At 45.8% G+C, this 12,688-nt stretch overlaps 1 protein-coding gene across 4 annotated transcripts in view; it reads right to left on the reverse strand.

Annotated features, from left to right (window-relative positions):
- Nucleotides 1–12,688, reverse strand: part of TMEM94 (transmembrane protein 94) — a 114,304-nt gene that overhangs the window by 4,555 nt on the left and 97,061 nt on the right. For all 4 annotated transcript variants that reach the window (XM_073588003.1, XM_073588004.1, XM_073588002.1 and 1 more), the window contains 5 exons: nt 11,655–11,736; nt 2,136–2,284; nt 1,956–2,050; nt 822–915; nt 573–743 (listed from right to left, as the gene is read on the reverse strand). In XM_073588003.1, the coding sequence (XP_073444104.1) occupies nt 573–743; nt 822–915; nt 1,956–2,050; nt 2,136–2,284; nt 11,655–11,736 (591 nt within the window). The remainder of the gene's footprint in view (nt 1–572; nt 744–821; nt 916–1,955; nt 2,051–2,135; nt 2,285–11,654; nt 11,737–12,688) is intronic.

Genomic DNA, 12,688 nt, shown 5'->3' on the forward strand with positions numbered 1-12,688 from the left:
GTACTATATTCTGTCCTTCAGTATTTATTGTAGATGGTTATAACTAAAAATAAGTAACACAAATGTGAAGTAGACCTAAAGACCAATTCAGACTTGCGTATTATACTCTGGTGTTTAACTATCTATATTCTGTATGTAACACCCAGACACTTAGTTCTGCTCAGCAAAACTTACAGCATCATTTGGATACTGTGTGTTATTTGGTATACAGACAGCTAGAAAAGTACACCTTTCTAGACTAATCAGCTGCTAAAACAAAGGGGACAGAAGCAGTGAGCACAGAGCTGGGTCCGGTACTTTCTGCTCAGAGAGATGAACATGCAGAGTAAAGATTCATACAAAGTCTATAACAAGCAAAAGCTCAATGTGCAAAACAGAACAATTTAGCCCAATCATTGTAACCAGCACTCTGACCCCATAATGAAAATTTCTGACATGTCATTATGGTAGGAACAGTTTAAACAAAGGTACAATATGTGTCTGAATGAAGCTTAACCTACTTCTGTCATTTGGATAGAACAGTTATTAGAGGTGAATTTACTATGAACACAGTATTGTGGCAGCTCTCATACCTGATCTCGTGCAATTTGACAATTTCATTGACGATAAGAACAAGAAAAAGAGAAAGTGGCCCCAGCAGCCAGGACAACAAAGGGATGTCCCGTATGTGAAAAGTGAGAGGTGCACCAGGATTTGCCCAGAGTTGAAAGTCTAGCGCTGTCTGAAGTCCTTGTGCCAATACCCTAGAGGAGGATAAAAAAACTGAGAAGCCTATAAAACATGAAAGCATGCACCCTTCATCAGGACTACTGAATACTTACAGCACAGGAATAGTTAAACTCCACCACACATTACTAAAGGGGTTTCTCATCCACACTGACCTTGATCGATGGACATGGCTGACAGAGATAAAAACTGTTGAAAGAGAATTTAGTCATTTTAAGGAAAAAAGAGGACACTTAGGGTCCCGTTACATTTAGCGATGCACCAGCGATCCCGACAATGATATGACCCGGTCAGGATCGCTGGTGCATCGCTAAATGGTCTCTAGTGAGCTGCCACACAGGCAGATCTCACCAGCGACACAGCAGCGATAAGCGATCTGTCGGCGGTCACTCTTACCAGTTACACCGCAGCGATGATGACGACTTCCGCCTGCGTCCATGCGTCGCTAGTCAGCGCCAGCAGGACGCCAACGAGGATAAATTGGCCTAGGACGTTCTCGCGCGATCAGCGATATCCGAAGGGGGGGGAGGGGTTCGGCTGCAGGTAAGTGTCACATGTAGCGAGATTGCTAGCGATATCGCTGTTGCGTCACAAAATCGGTGACGCTTTAGCGATCTCGCTATGTGTAAAAGGCCCTTTACCCTAAAATCCCCTTCTGGTAGGCCATGGTTTCCTATGTCCCTCAATTAAGCAACTCAGAAATTACCTATTATTTAAATCAAGCTTTTCTTCTGTATTTATTTTTTAAAATTTTAGCGATTTTTTTTTTTTTTTTTTAATATTACAATCTTTATTTAAAAATATAAACAAAATTGGTAATCTTGCAATTGTCACACTGGCCACAAATTTTATTCCCTGTCTTTTCATGAAGGGTTTTCAGCAAAGCTTCTTGTCAGAAGCAGAATTACAACAATAGGCATCTCATCCATACACAGCTGATAACACATAATCCACCAATCACAATAGGCAATGTCACAGCTGACCCTGGTACTCCTCACTTAACAGTTACCTTAAAAACACAGGCTTCAAAACAAAAGATAGGGTCGTGATCTGACTATTGTGGCTATGTACACGTGTTGTTTCCTGAAGCAACAGGAAGTTAGATTCTAAAAATAGCTCCAACACAAAAACCTGATTTAAATAATAGGTCATTTTCTGATGATAGCTTCCCTTAAAAAACTACAAATTGCGCTGGCCTTCTCAAATCTAAAATAAAGCAAGGCACTTACCTGTGTGCAAAACAATGAGACAAGCACAGAATTTCTGAGCTAGCAGAAGAGCCCCAGACAAAGAGCCGAACCAATCCGGTGCCCCGGGAGAGTTGCTAAAAGGAAGTGAATATGATGAATAACGTCAGAACAAGGACAGAAGAACAGTTCAGATACAGTTATTAACATAGGTTCCCATACCTGTACACGGCAATCCCAGAACAGTTTGTCATGTTGCTACGGGAGGAAATCTCACAGAACGTCTGCAGCGAGAACCAGAAACAGGCTAGACAGCAGAAGGAAGAAGGTAGGAACTTCAACAGGAAACAGAGCAGGAAATAGTGCTGGGTCTGAGAGAGGAGAAAAGAATCATCAGACAAGTGAAGACCTAGATAGGTAATATCATACACTGGACAGATGGATGGGCAGCAGGATGAATAAATGTATTGTCTTAGATACATGTTTTGAGGAGGGTCTGGGTTAGAAAAGATGGCTAATAAAAAACTGCCTAATTTATAACTGGAGAAAATTATTTTAGCACAAAATATTGGTGTACAGTATGCCAGGAAAGAGATGGCAGAACTAAATGTGTCTAAATATCTAGTGGAGAATTCTAAATTTATAACAGAGTACCACTTTGGCAAATTAGATACATAGAAACCATATAAAGAACCATAAATGACAAAATGACAACCAGCACCCTAAGCCATGTGGCTAGGTGTTGGGCATAAAGGTAGGACACTCCTAAAAAGCATATGAAAACAATAAGAAACGGAGTACAAAGTCCATAAACATGTAAAAGAAGTGTAATTTTATTAGAAACAAAATTAAAGAAGTAAACAAAAATAGTACAAAAAAGGTACAGAGAAACAATTAGCAACAGGATCAATACAGTAGTGGCTAAAAAGTGTCCTAAAACATGGATGGACTAGAACCACAATAAAGTGCTAAGTGCCAATATTATCAAGGGTATGGGTGGGCCACATATATTACTTAAACCAAAGCCTAATAGTAATGTGCACAAAAAAACCCAAGGCTAAGCCATCCTACCATCTCAATGCTTACCCATAGTCCGTACAAGGAAGGACACGTACCACGCCGCCACCGACATGCGTTTTGCGTTTTCCTTTGTCAAGGTGCTAGGCTAAATTTGGTGGCCCTGCACTAACCTTGTGTGTGTCTCGATGCGTTTCTTCACAATAGATTGCTCAACAGAACTAAGGCACAATTAGGGTCTCTATCATACTATGTGCAGAGTAAAACAGTTCCCTCCCATCTCTGCCTCGGTTCTGGTAAGAAGGGTGATGGGTCTGAAGTACATGCGAAAGGACACTTATATCTTGGCGAGATACTTTACCTCCTTTTTACAGGCAGAAAGATTAGCATATTTTATTGAGTTATATATTAAAAGTTATATTTCAATCTAATTCTTACAAATTGCTGTATTTTACATGACATTGTGGGGAGATTATTTGAGGTGAGTAATTATTTCCACTATTTTGCAGTTTTTTCTTCTTTCCAGAAAACCATGATTTTTATGCAGCACAAGGCTTCATCAAATGCATCGAAGTCTCCACTGCTCAGCTAGTCAGTAAAGGCCATAAAGATGACAAAAATTACTTTCTCTAGGTAACCTGACCTAAACCCTATTGAAAACTTGTTGGCCCTTAAACGCCAGATTTACGGTGAAGGAAATAGGGATTTTTGTGTACTCACCGTAAAATCCTTTTCTCCGAGCCAATCATTGGGGGACACAGACAGTGGGTGTTTTGCTGCTTGCCACTAGGAGGACACTAAGTAAACACATAAAAAAGTTAACTCCTCCCCTGCAGTATACACCCTCTCGCTGGCTGGGAATTCCCCAGTTCGGTGAAAAAAGCAGTAGGAGCATTAAACGAATGACAATCTTAACTCTGTCAAAACCTAAAATGCTAACAGGGAGCCAATAGGCCAAACAGGGTGGGTGCTGTCCCCCCAATGATTGGCTCGGAGAAAAGGATTTTACGGTGAGTACACAAAAATCCCTATTTCTCCTACGCCTCATTGGGGGACACAGACAGTGGGACGTCCTAAAGCAGTCCCTGGGAGGGGAGCAGACAACTGCTAATACCCCATGTACCACTTGCTTAATACTGTGGTACTGCCGATTGCAGGATGCGTCTGCCAAGAGCTGCATCCGCAGAGGCCTGAGCATGAATTTGGTAATGTTTTGTAAAGGTATGCAGGCTGGACTAATTCGCAGTGTTGAAGACCGGTTCTGCCGACGCCTGGTGCCGAATGGCCCAAGAGGCGCCCACTGAGTGGATAGAATGCGCCTGAATCCCTGCTGGGACAGGTGTGTCCCAGACAGGGTAGGATTCCTGAATAGCCAAGCAAATCCACCTGGCTAGCATTGTTTTTGAAGCGGCTAGACCCTTACTATGCCCATGAGGAAGTACAAACAGGGGCATCTGACTTGTGAAAGGGAGCCGTCCGCGAGATGTACCGTCTCAGAGCCCTGACCACATTGAGGGTGTGGAGGGCACTCTCATTGCAATGGACTGGAGCCGGACACAAGGAAGGCCAGACAATTTCTTCATTGAGATGAAAAGAAGACCCGACTTTGGGCAGGAAAGACGGGGATGTCCTGAGAGTTGCCTCGTCCTGATGAAAATTCAGGAACGGAGGACGGCAGGACAGGGCTGCCAATTCAGAATCTTGTGTAATTAACGTAATTGCTGCTAGAAAGACCACCTTCCAAGAGAGAATAGCTAGTGGTGCGTCCTGCAGTGGTTCGAAAAGAGCTTCCTGTAAGGCTCCGAGAACCAAGTTAAAGTCCCATGATTCCCAATGGCTCTTAAAACACAGAGGCGCCACCTGGGAGACGCTCTGAATGAATGTCTTCATCTGAAGTCTGGTGGCAATTTTTGCATTGGAATAGCACTGACAAGGCTGAAATCTGGCCCTTGAGTGAGCTAAGCGCGAGACCTGACGTTAATTCGGATTGTAGGAATTCCAATATGGAAAGAATAGAAAACACCAGTGGGGATCGACCATGGACAACGAGAAGAAAGTTCTGCAGGTGCGGTGATAAGTGCGCATGGACAAGGGCTTCCTAACATTAATCATGGTGGAAATCACATCGTGAGAAAAAACAGCCTGTGCTAAAAACCAGGATTCAACGGCCACGCCGTCAAAGACAGGGCCCTGGAATTATGGTGGTAAATCGGGCCCTGTGAGAGTAGATCCATGTGATCTGGAAATCGCCAGGGAACGCCGGCGACTAGTTGTACTAGTTCTGCATACCATGGCCGGCGAGACCAATCTGGCGCGACTAGGATCACTGCAATTCCCTCTGCTCTAATTTTCTTGATGACCCTCGGGAGCAAGGGAAGAATGCACGGGAGCCGGAACCGGTGCCACGGCAGAACTAGGGTGTCTGCTTGGATGGCGCATGGATCGCGCGATCGGGTAATGAATCGAGGAACCCTATTGTTTAGTCTTTAGGCCATATGATCCACATCCGGAGTCCCCCACCGATGGCAGATCTGCTGAAAAAAACTTCCGGATGAGACCACTCTCTTGAGGCAAGGCCTTGGCAACTGAGAGAAAAAAAACACCACCCAATTGTCCCCACCCGGGGTGTGGATTGCTGAGATGGGCGAATGGTTGGTCTCCGCCCAATGGAGGATGTGACTCACTTCGTACATGTCCATATCCTGCCCCGAGTACCCCCCTGACGGTTGATATACGCCACAGCCGTGGCGTTGTCGGATTGGATCCTGATGGGGAGACCTGCGAGGAGACGGTGGAAACTCAGTTGAGCTAATTTGATCGCTCGAATGTCCAAGATGTTGATGGGGAGACTTGACTCTCGAATTAACCAACGACCCTGTGCCATGTGGTGACGAAGAAAAAAAACGCACACCGGCCTAGGAGATTGGCGTCGATGGTCACCACCGACCACCGTACTGGGAGAAAGCACTTCCCCTAACTCAGGGAGGATTTCAGTGTCCCCCGCTTGGTGGCTCGTCTGACCCGCAGGGACAGAAGCAACCGGTGGTCCAGGGAGAATGGGTTCTTGTCCCAAGTTAACAGAAATGCATGTTGTAAAGCAGGGTTACCCAACTCCAGTCCTCAAGGCCCACCAACGGGTCATGTTTTCAGGATTTCCCTTGTATTGTACAGGTGATGCAATTATCACCTGGACAATACTAAGGAAATCCTGAAAACATGACCTGTTGGTGGGGCTTGAGGAATGGAGTTGGGGAACCCTGTTGTAAAGGGGCGGAAATGGAACTGTGCGAATGGGACCGCTCCCATCGCTGCCACCATGTTTCCAAGAACTATCATGCTGAAAACGTATGGAGTGAGAAACCGGTCGGGAAAGAGTCCACGCTGCCTGTTGTAAGGCTCGGGCCTTTTCTCCTGGAGTGAGAATGACCAACCCATGGGAAGAGTCCAAGATCAATTCCAAAAAGGAAATCTGCTGGACCAGTGTTGGGGAAGACTTTTCGAAGTTTATCTTCCGACCCAGGCGAGAAAGTGTATTTACTGTGATATCCACAGATTTCTCGCAGGCTGGAAGGGATGGACCCTTGATCAGCAGGTTGTCCAGATACGGCAGTACCACCACTCCCCGAGTGTGGAGAATGGCCATGACATCCGCCATGGCCTTGGTATAGACCCTGGGGGCAGTGGCGAGACCGAAGGGAAAGGCAACAAACTAGAAATGTTCTTCTCGAATTGCAAAATGCAGGAACTGCTGGATGATAGGGACTCTCCCTTTTGCATGGAGGCGACACCGATCGGAAGAATTCCATTCGGAACCGCCGTACTTTGACAAACTGATTTAACAGAACATCGCTCCTTCCTTCTTTGGAACCACAAAGAAAGGTTTGAATAAAAAAAATGCTGAACCATTTGTCTTGATGGACCGGAAGGATGACTGTCACTTTGCGGCGCATGAACGGCCCGAAGGAAGGCTGTGACTAAATGACAGCAGACGGCCGCCTACTTTGTCGGTGTCTGCCGGATACCACAACAAGTCATTGAGTAGATGATCTATGGGATCTGCTTCCTTAGCTCTAGATCAGGGATCTGAAACACGCGGCCCCTGAGGCAGGCATCTGCGGCCCGCGGTGCACCACGTCTCACTCCCTAAGGCAGGGGGAAGGCATGCATTCAGGAGCGGCAATGGCATTGGCTGTTCTGTGCGCACACACTGCACAGGACCTGTGATGAGGTCACAGGAGGGGGAGGAGTCAGGGGCCACATGATCAGGGACCTCAGTGTGTGCAGGACGTACGCTGCTGTCTGTGGGCTGGTTGTCATGGTACTGGATGAAGGTAAGTTTATGCGTGGAGTCAGGAGGGGTTTACAGGGTGGATGGAGCAGAGCCCTGTGTGTTCGAGGTGTACGGAGCGGAGCCCTGAGTGTACGAGGTGTACGGAGCGGAGCCCCGAGTGTGTACGAGGTTGCGGAGGCGCGTGTGTACGGGGTGTATTAAGTTTGAAAGGAATGCGGCCCCCCAGCTCAAATTTTTTTTTTATGTGCAGCCCATTTACTCTGCCAAGTTTGAGACCCCTGCTCTAGATGCTGTCGGCCAGGGTTTCCAAGAGCGGTTAGGTCTGTGAGAGACCTGGGGACCTCTGTCTGCACGCGGGGACCGACCTGATCCGGAAGAGAAGGTTGTGGAGGACCAGCTGGAGCTGTTGCGAAAAAGGTCAAAAAACGAGTCGGTTGTTGATTCCGAAAACGGCCGGGCAGCCCCTTGTTGGGGAAGAAACCTACTCTTCTCCCCGGAAGTGTCAAAAATGAGCTGATCTAGTTTCTTGTCCAAACAGGCGACCAGTTTGATACGGCAGAGAAGTCTCTGGAGGTAGAATCTGCCCGCCAGTCACATAGCCACAGGGCTCTCCTCTGATGGAGACTGCATTAGCGGCGCAATTAGCGGCATCTACAGAGGTGTCTACTGCGAAATCCCCTGCGTGAATTATCTGCTTGGTGACACTGGTTGTCTCCGGAGGAGGATTGCCACCTTGGAAGGCAGTATTTAAGACTTCTGCCCAAGTGGTCATTGCCTTAGCCACTCAAGTTGCCGCGAAAGATGGGGGAAAAAAAAAAAGAAAAAAAAGCCGGTCATGAAGCTCCAAAAACTGAACTGGCGAGGTAGCCAATTTGACACTCTGAGGGGTTTCTGACTGAAGAGCCCTCAGAAATCGATCAAAGCGTTTTAGGAGCAAGGCACAATACAGGAGGATCCACTGAGGGGGACTGTAACCAATCCTTCATTAGATCTGGAGTAAAGGGGTATTTAGCCTCGATAGGCTTTTAACTTGTGAACCGCTTATGTGGTCGGTTCCTACGTTTCCAGACAATGTCCTTCAACTCCGGATGGCTGGCAAATACCCTGCGTACACGTTTAGTCTTCTTAAAGGAGATAATGTGTTCCGGAGCGGGAATATTCTCCTCGTCCAACGTCAGAAACTTGTTGGCTGACTGTCAGAGAATCAAGCGATTCATGGACATTTGGGGAATTCTGAGGGACTGACATGTCAGACTCGAGGTCAGAGACATGTTCTCTGCGAACATTAGGAGAGGGAGAGCGAGAGACAGAACTCGCCGATGCTGAAGCACGAGCGTGACTAGGAGACGCGTCATGGGTCCACTTTCTAGAGACCTGAGGATCCCTTGAGAGAGCACGGCCCCTGCTGGCGGACAGTTCCCGGCCCAAAACCCTCCTCGGGTGGTAAAAAGGATTCCCGGAGGAGTCTATAGCCTTGGTCAGTGACTCCACAGACCGTGAAAAGGACGCAGCCCACTCAGGGGGACTAAATGCAGGGAGCACCTTGCAGCGGCGGCGGAAGACGTTTTAGCACAAGGCGGGTCGCAATCCGTGCATAGCAGATTAGTCTGGGTACTGGGCAAGGCAGTCTTGCAATAGGTACCAGCGGTAAAGAACGCAGTGCGCTCCTTATTAGCCCCCTTTTTTGCTTCCTTAGACTGAGACATAGTGCCCATGAAAGGGTTACAAGCAGAGCCTGGGCTGCAGCTCAGGGAATGTGCAGCGAAGGGGTTAAGCTTTTCTCAGAGAGCAGCTTACCCGTGGTCCTGACGCTGTGTCCCTGGGAGGAATATAGGTGGCCCTGTAGCGTCACCAGGTGTTGTTCATCTGTGCGCGCACCCCCGCAGCCGTCACAGAGCCCATGGAGCAGAGAAGGGGTTAAGGACATGGCCCCCGAGACTAGCAGGGCACCTCTCGTACAGAGTGAGAGGCGCCAAAGACCTGGGCGGTGGCGCTAACAGTAGGCGGCGCTATGTAAATTGCGGCCTAGTAGGCCGAAAAGCCTGGGACTAAATTTTTGGGCCTACCTGCAGTGTGCGCCGGGTGAAGAGGGGAACGGGGGGGCCGCCGCTGAGACTCGTTCAGCGCTTCTCCCAAGGACCAGGACCCGACCCCATACCTCCAATCCGGTGCTCGCTCCGTCTGCGCTGTCTAGGAGCCTGCAGGTTTCATCCCATCTCAGATCCTGATGTAAAAAAGCTCCCAGGCAATGTAGCAGAGCCGGAGAGGTTGTTACAGGGGTATTGCTCAATCGATCCACCCTATGGGCAGGGGGACGGAGAGCTATGGGGCTGATTCAGGGCATCCGAAGGAGCTGGTCAAATATTCTCCGTGCGCTCGCCCTTGTATCCGTGTGGGGTACCGGGACCGTAAAGGAACCATCGCCAGAAGAATCAGCCCCAGTCATCGCAGGAAAGTGTACAGGGAGGTATACTCCGCGTGCTTGCCTGTTGTTGGTTCGGGGGAGAGCGGGCTGTAGAAAGGAACTGTCGCCCCCTTCACTTCGTTAATTAAAAAATAAAAATTTACAGAAAATTCAAAGATAAAATAAAAACGGTGGGGTCTGAAGCCAGACCAAGTGCCTCCTACAGACACTAAGCATGAACTGGGGAATTCCCAGCCAGCGAGAGACTGTATACTGCAGGGGAGGCGTTAACTTTTTTCTGTGTTTACTTAGTGTCCTCCTAGTGGCCAGCAGCATAACACCCACTGTCTGTGTCCCCCAATGAGGCGTAGGAGAAAAACAGTCACATCTCAGAACAGTGTCTGGGAGGCAGTGATTGGTGTTGCCCAAAAAACTTATAGTCAACACACTGTCAGACTCCATGGGTGGCAAGCTTATGACAGTTAATGAAAAGAAGGGTGGCTATGTTGGTCATTGATATTTTTTCATATAATGTCAGATATGTATTTTTGCATATTTGAAGTTGTTTGGTTATTAGTCTCACTTTAACAGATGAAAAGAAACAACAGAGATCGGAAAATTGACATTTTTCGTATAGATGCACAATAATTCTGCACAGATATTCTTCTAAGACACAACTTCACTTTTACTTTCTTAAAGAGGATTTTTCACCAAATGTTTCAAGTTGAACTTAACATACAATATAATAATATCCACACATAAAAAATAAAGCATGTTTTTTTTTTTATTATTGAGGTATTGACTCAGGAGGAGTTACGTTTTTTTTTTTTTAAAGCCCAAGTGGGTGGTGTTAGTTTTCACTGGGAGCGTGTATATCATCTTCCTGTACGAGAATCATAAGCAGGCAGCAACAAGCTAGAGAGAGAACATGCCGCACCATAGTTTAGGTTTCTAGTGTGTGAGATGCAAGGATACAGAGCTGATCTCCACGTCTCACTTGCTGCATGATCAGAAAGTGCCGGGTGACCTATCCGTGGCCAAGCATTTTTGTATTCCTGATCACAGCATCATGGACATGAAATTACTGGTAATAAATGGTAACTTCAAATCTCAGGGAGAAAGAAAACTTTGAAAGTACCAACTTATGACAACCTTTGACGCAGAGCAGGAATTAATGTGTTGCTTGGATTTATGTCTTTCTACATCAACTAAGAAATGTGCTCCTCAGACATTTTGGGGGCATCGCAACCCTGGACCAAACCTCAATCACAAGACAATAAAACTTTCACACTCCTTATGTATGAACTGTTCCAAAATATTTACAGCCACAACTGCTTCTCCCTCTCCAAACTGATAATCCACTTGTCATCTATTACATTATTCCTGCGCATTGGTGTGCTTAAATGTGTGACTCTTCAGATTTTGTAATAGTCTATGCCTGATGAAGAGACCCGTAATCTTGAAAGCTTACAATTTGTTACCATCTTTTAAGTTAGCCATTAAAAGGTATCAAGGTATCAACCACTGAGGACTCTCAAATTTTAATAGGGTTCAGGTTTCACATTTATTATACTATTGTACTGACCGACAGCACTGTAATTGTTCAATACTAAATGATCATGAAAAATACAAATTGCCTAATTGTGCACACAGAGTACAGTAAAATATATAGCGTAAAAGGTGGGTACCCTATTGAGGACTTCCATCTCACACTCTGGTGGACTTGGCACACCTTAAGTTTACACAGACAGGAAAATGAATTAAATGGAGTATCATGAAAGGCTTCTTTTGTCTGTGGTGGCACAAAAGGAAAACTAAAGTGTCTGCTGGTTTCCTGACAGGTTACAACCAATATATCTCGATGCTCGAGCAGTGGTATACCCTGCGAACAACTCATCATTGGAACCCTTCTGTACAATGCGGGTAACCCTATTAATTTATTAGCTAATGGGAGAAACTTTTTCATAGCCATAATTTTAAATTAATAATATAATGGATTTCTTTCACAGTTATCACTTTCTGGATTTACCTTTCTAGGTATAGACTGGAGATTTTTTCCAGTTGCTACAGTCATAATGGAATTATCAGATGGCTTTCCAAGTAGAGATACACTACAAAAGATAAAGTAAAAAATGGAACAAAACAAGCTGGTTACTATGAACCTAAAGATTTTAAAATGGTTCAGGACGATTTATGAAGGTTGCCTAATCTTTCATAAAGATGGTTCATGTAACCACAAAAACACTGAAATGAATGATTTAAATGAAATAACCCCCATCGCTCAAAGCTCATTAATAATTGATTGTAATTAAATTGATATTTAATATTAATTAAGGGTTAATCACTTAAAGGATAAAATGTCCTATTTCAATTCTAAAGCATTTCACCATAAGATTAAGATTGGTCAAAAGACAAAACAACGCTTTTAGTCAAGTAAAAAAAAAATAAAAAAAAAACATTTTGGGTACTCACTGTAAAATCTTTTTCTCTGAGCCTTCATTGGAGGTTACAGGAAACCACAGGTGTAAGTTGCTGCCACTAGGAGGCTGACACTAAGCAGAAAAAAAAAAATTAACTCCTCCAGCAGTATATATCCACCAACTGGAAGTTAGAGAGAAAGCAGTAGGAAGGAGAAACAGATATCCTAAAACTAACCAACCAAGGCACAACTAAGGGTAGGTGGCTATGTCCCCCAATGAAGACTCTGAAAAAGATTTTATGGCGAGTACCCAAAATCTTCTTTTCTCTATCACTTCATTGAAGGACACAGAAAACCATGGGAAGTCCGAAAGCAGTCCCTAGGGTGGAAAAACAGATACTCACAGATTTAAGACCAGTTCACTGCTGCACACAGAACCTGCCTGGCATTGGCCGAAGCATAGGTGTGAACTCTGTAGAACTTGGAAAAGGTATGGATCGAAAACCATGTGGCCGCCTGGCAGAGCTGCAATGTAGAGGTCTGATGGCGAACTGCCCAGGAAGTCCCCCAATGCACGTGTGGAGTGAGCAGTGACCCTGGGTTGGTGAAGTCTTCTCCTCACTCAATACCCTTCCAAGATGGTA

This window comes from Dendrobates tinctorius, unplaced genomic scaffold (genome assembly GCF_039654945.1).
Source record: "Dendrobates tinctorius isolate UK_male_01 unplaced genomic scaffold, ASM3965494v1 ptg000103l, whole genome shotgun sequence".
Lineage (NCBI taxonomy): Eukaryota > Metazoa > Chordata > Amphibia > Anura > Dendrobatidae > Dendrobates > Dendrobates tinctorius.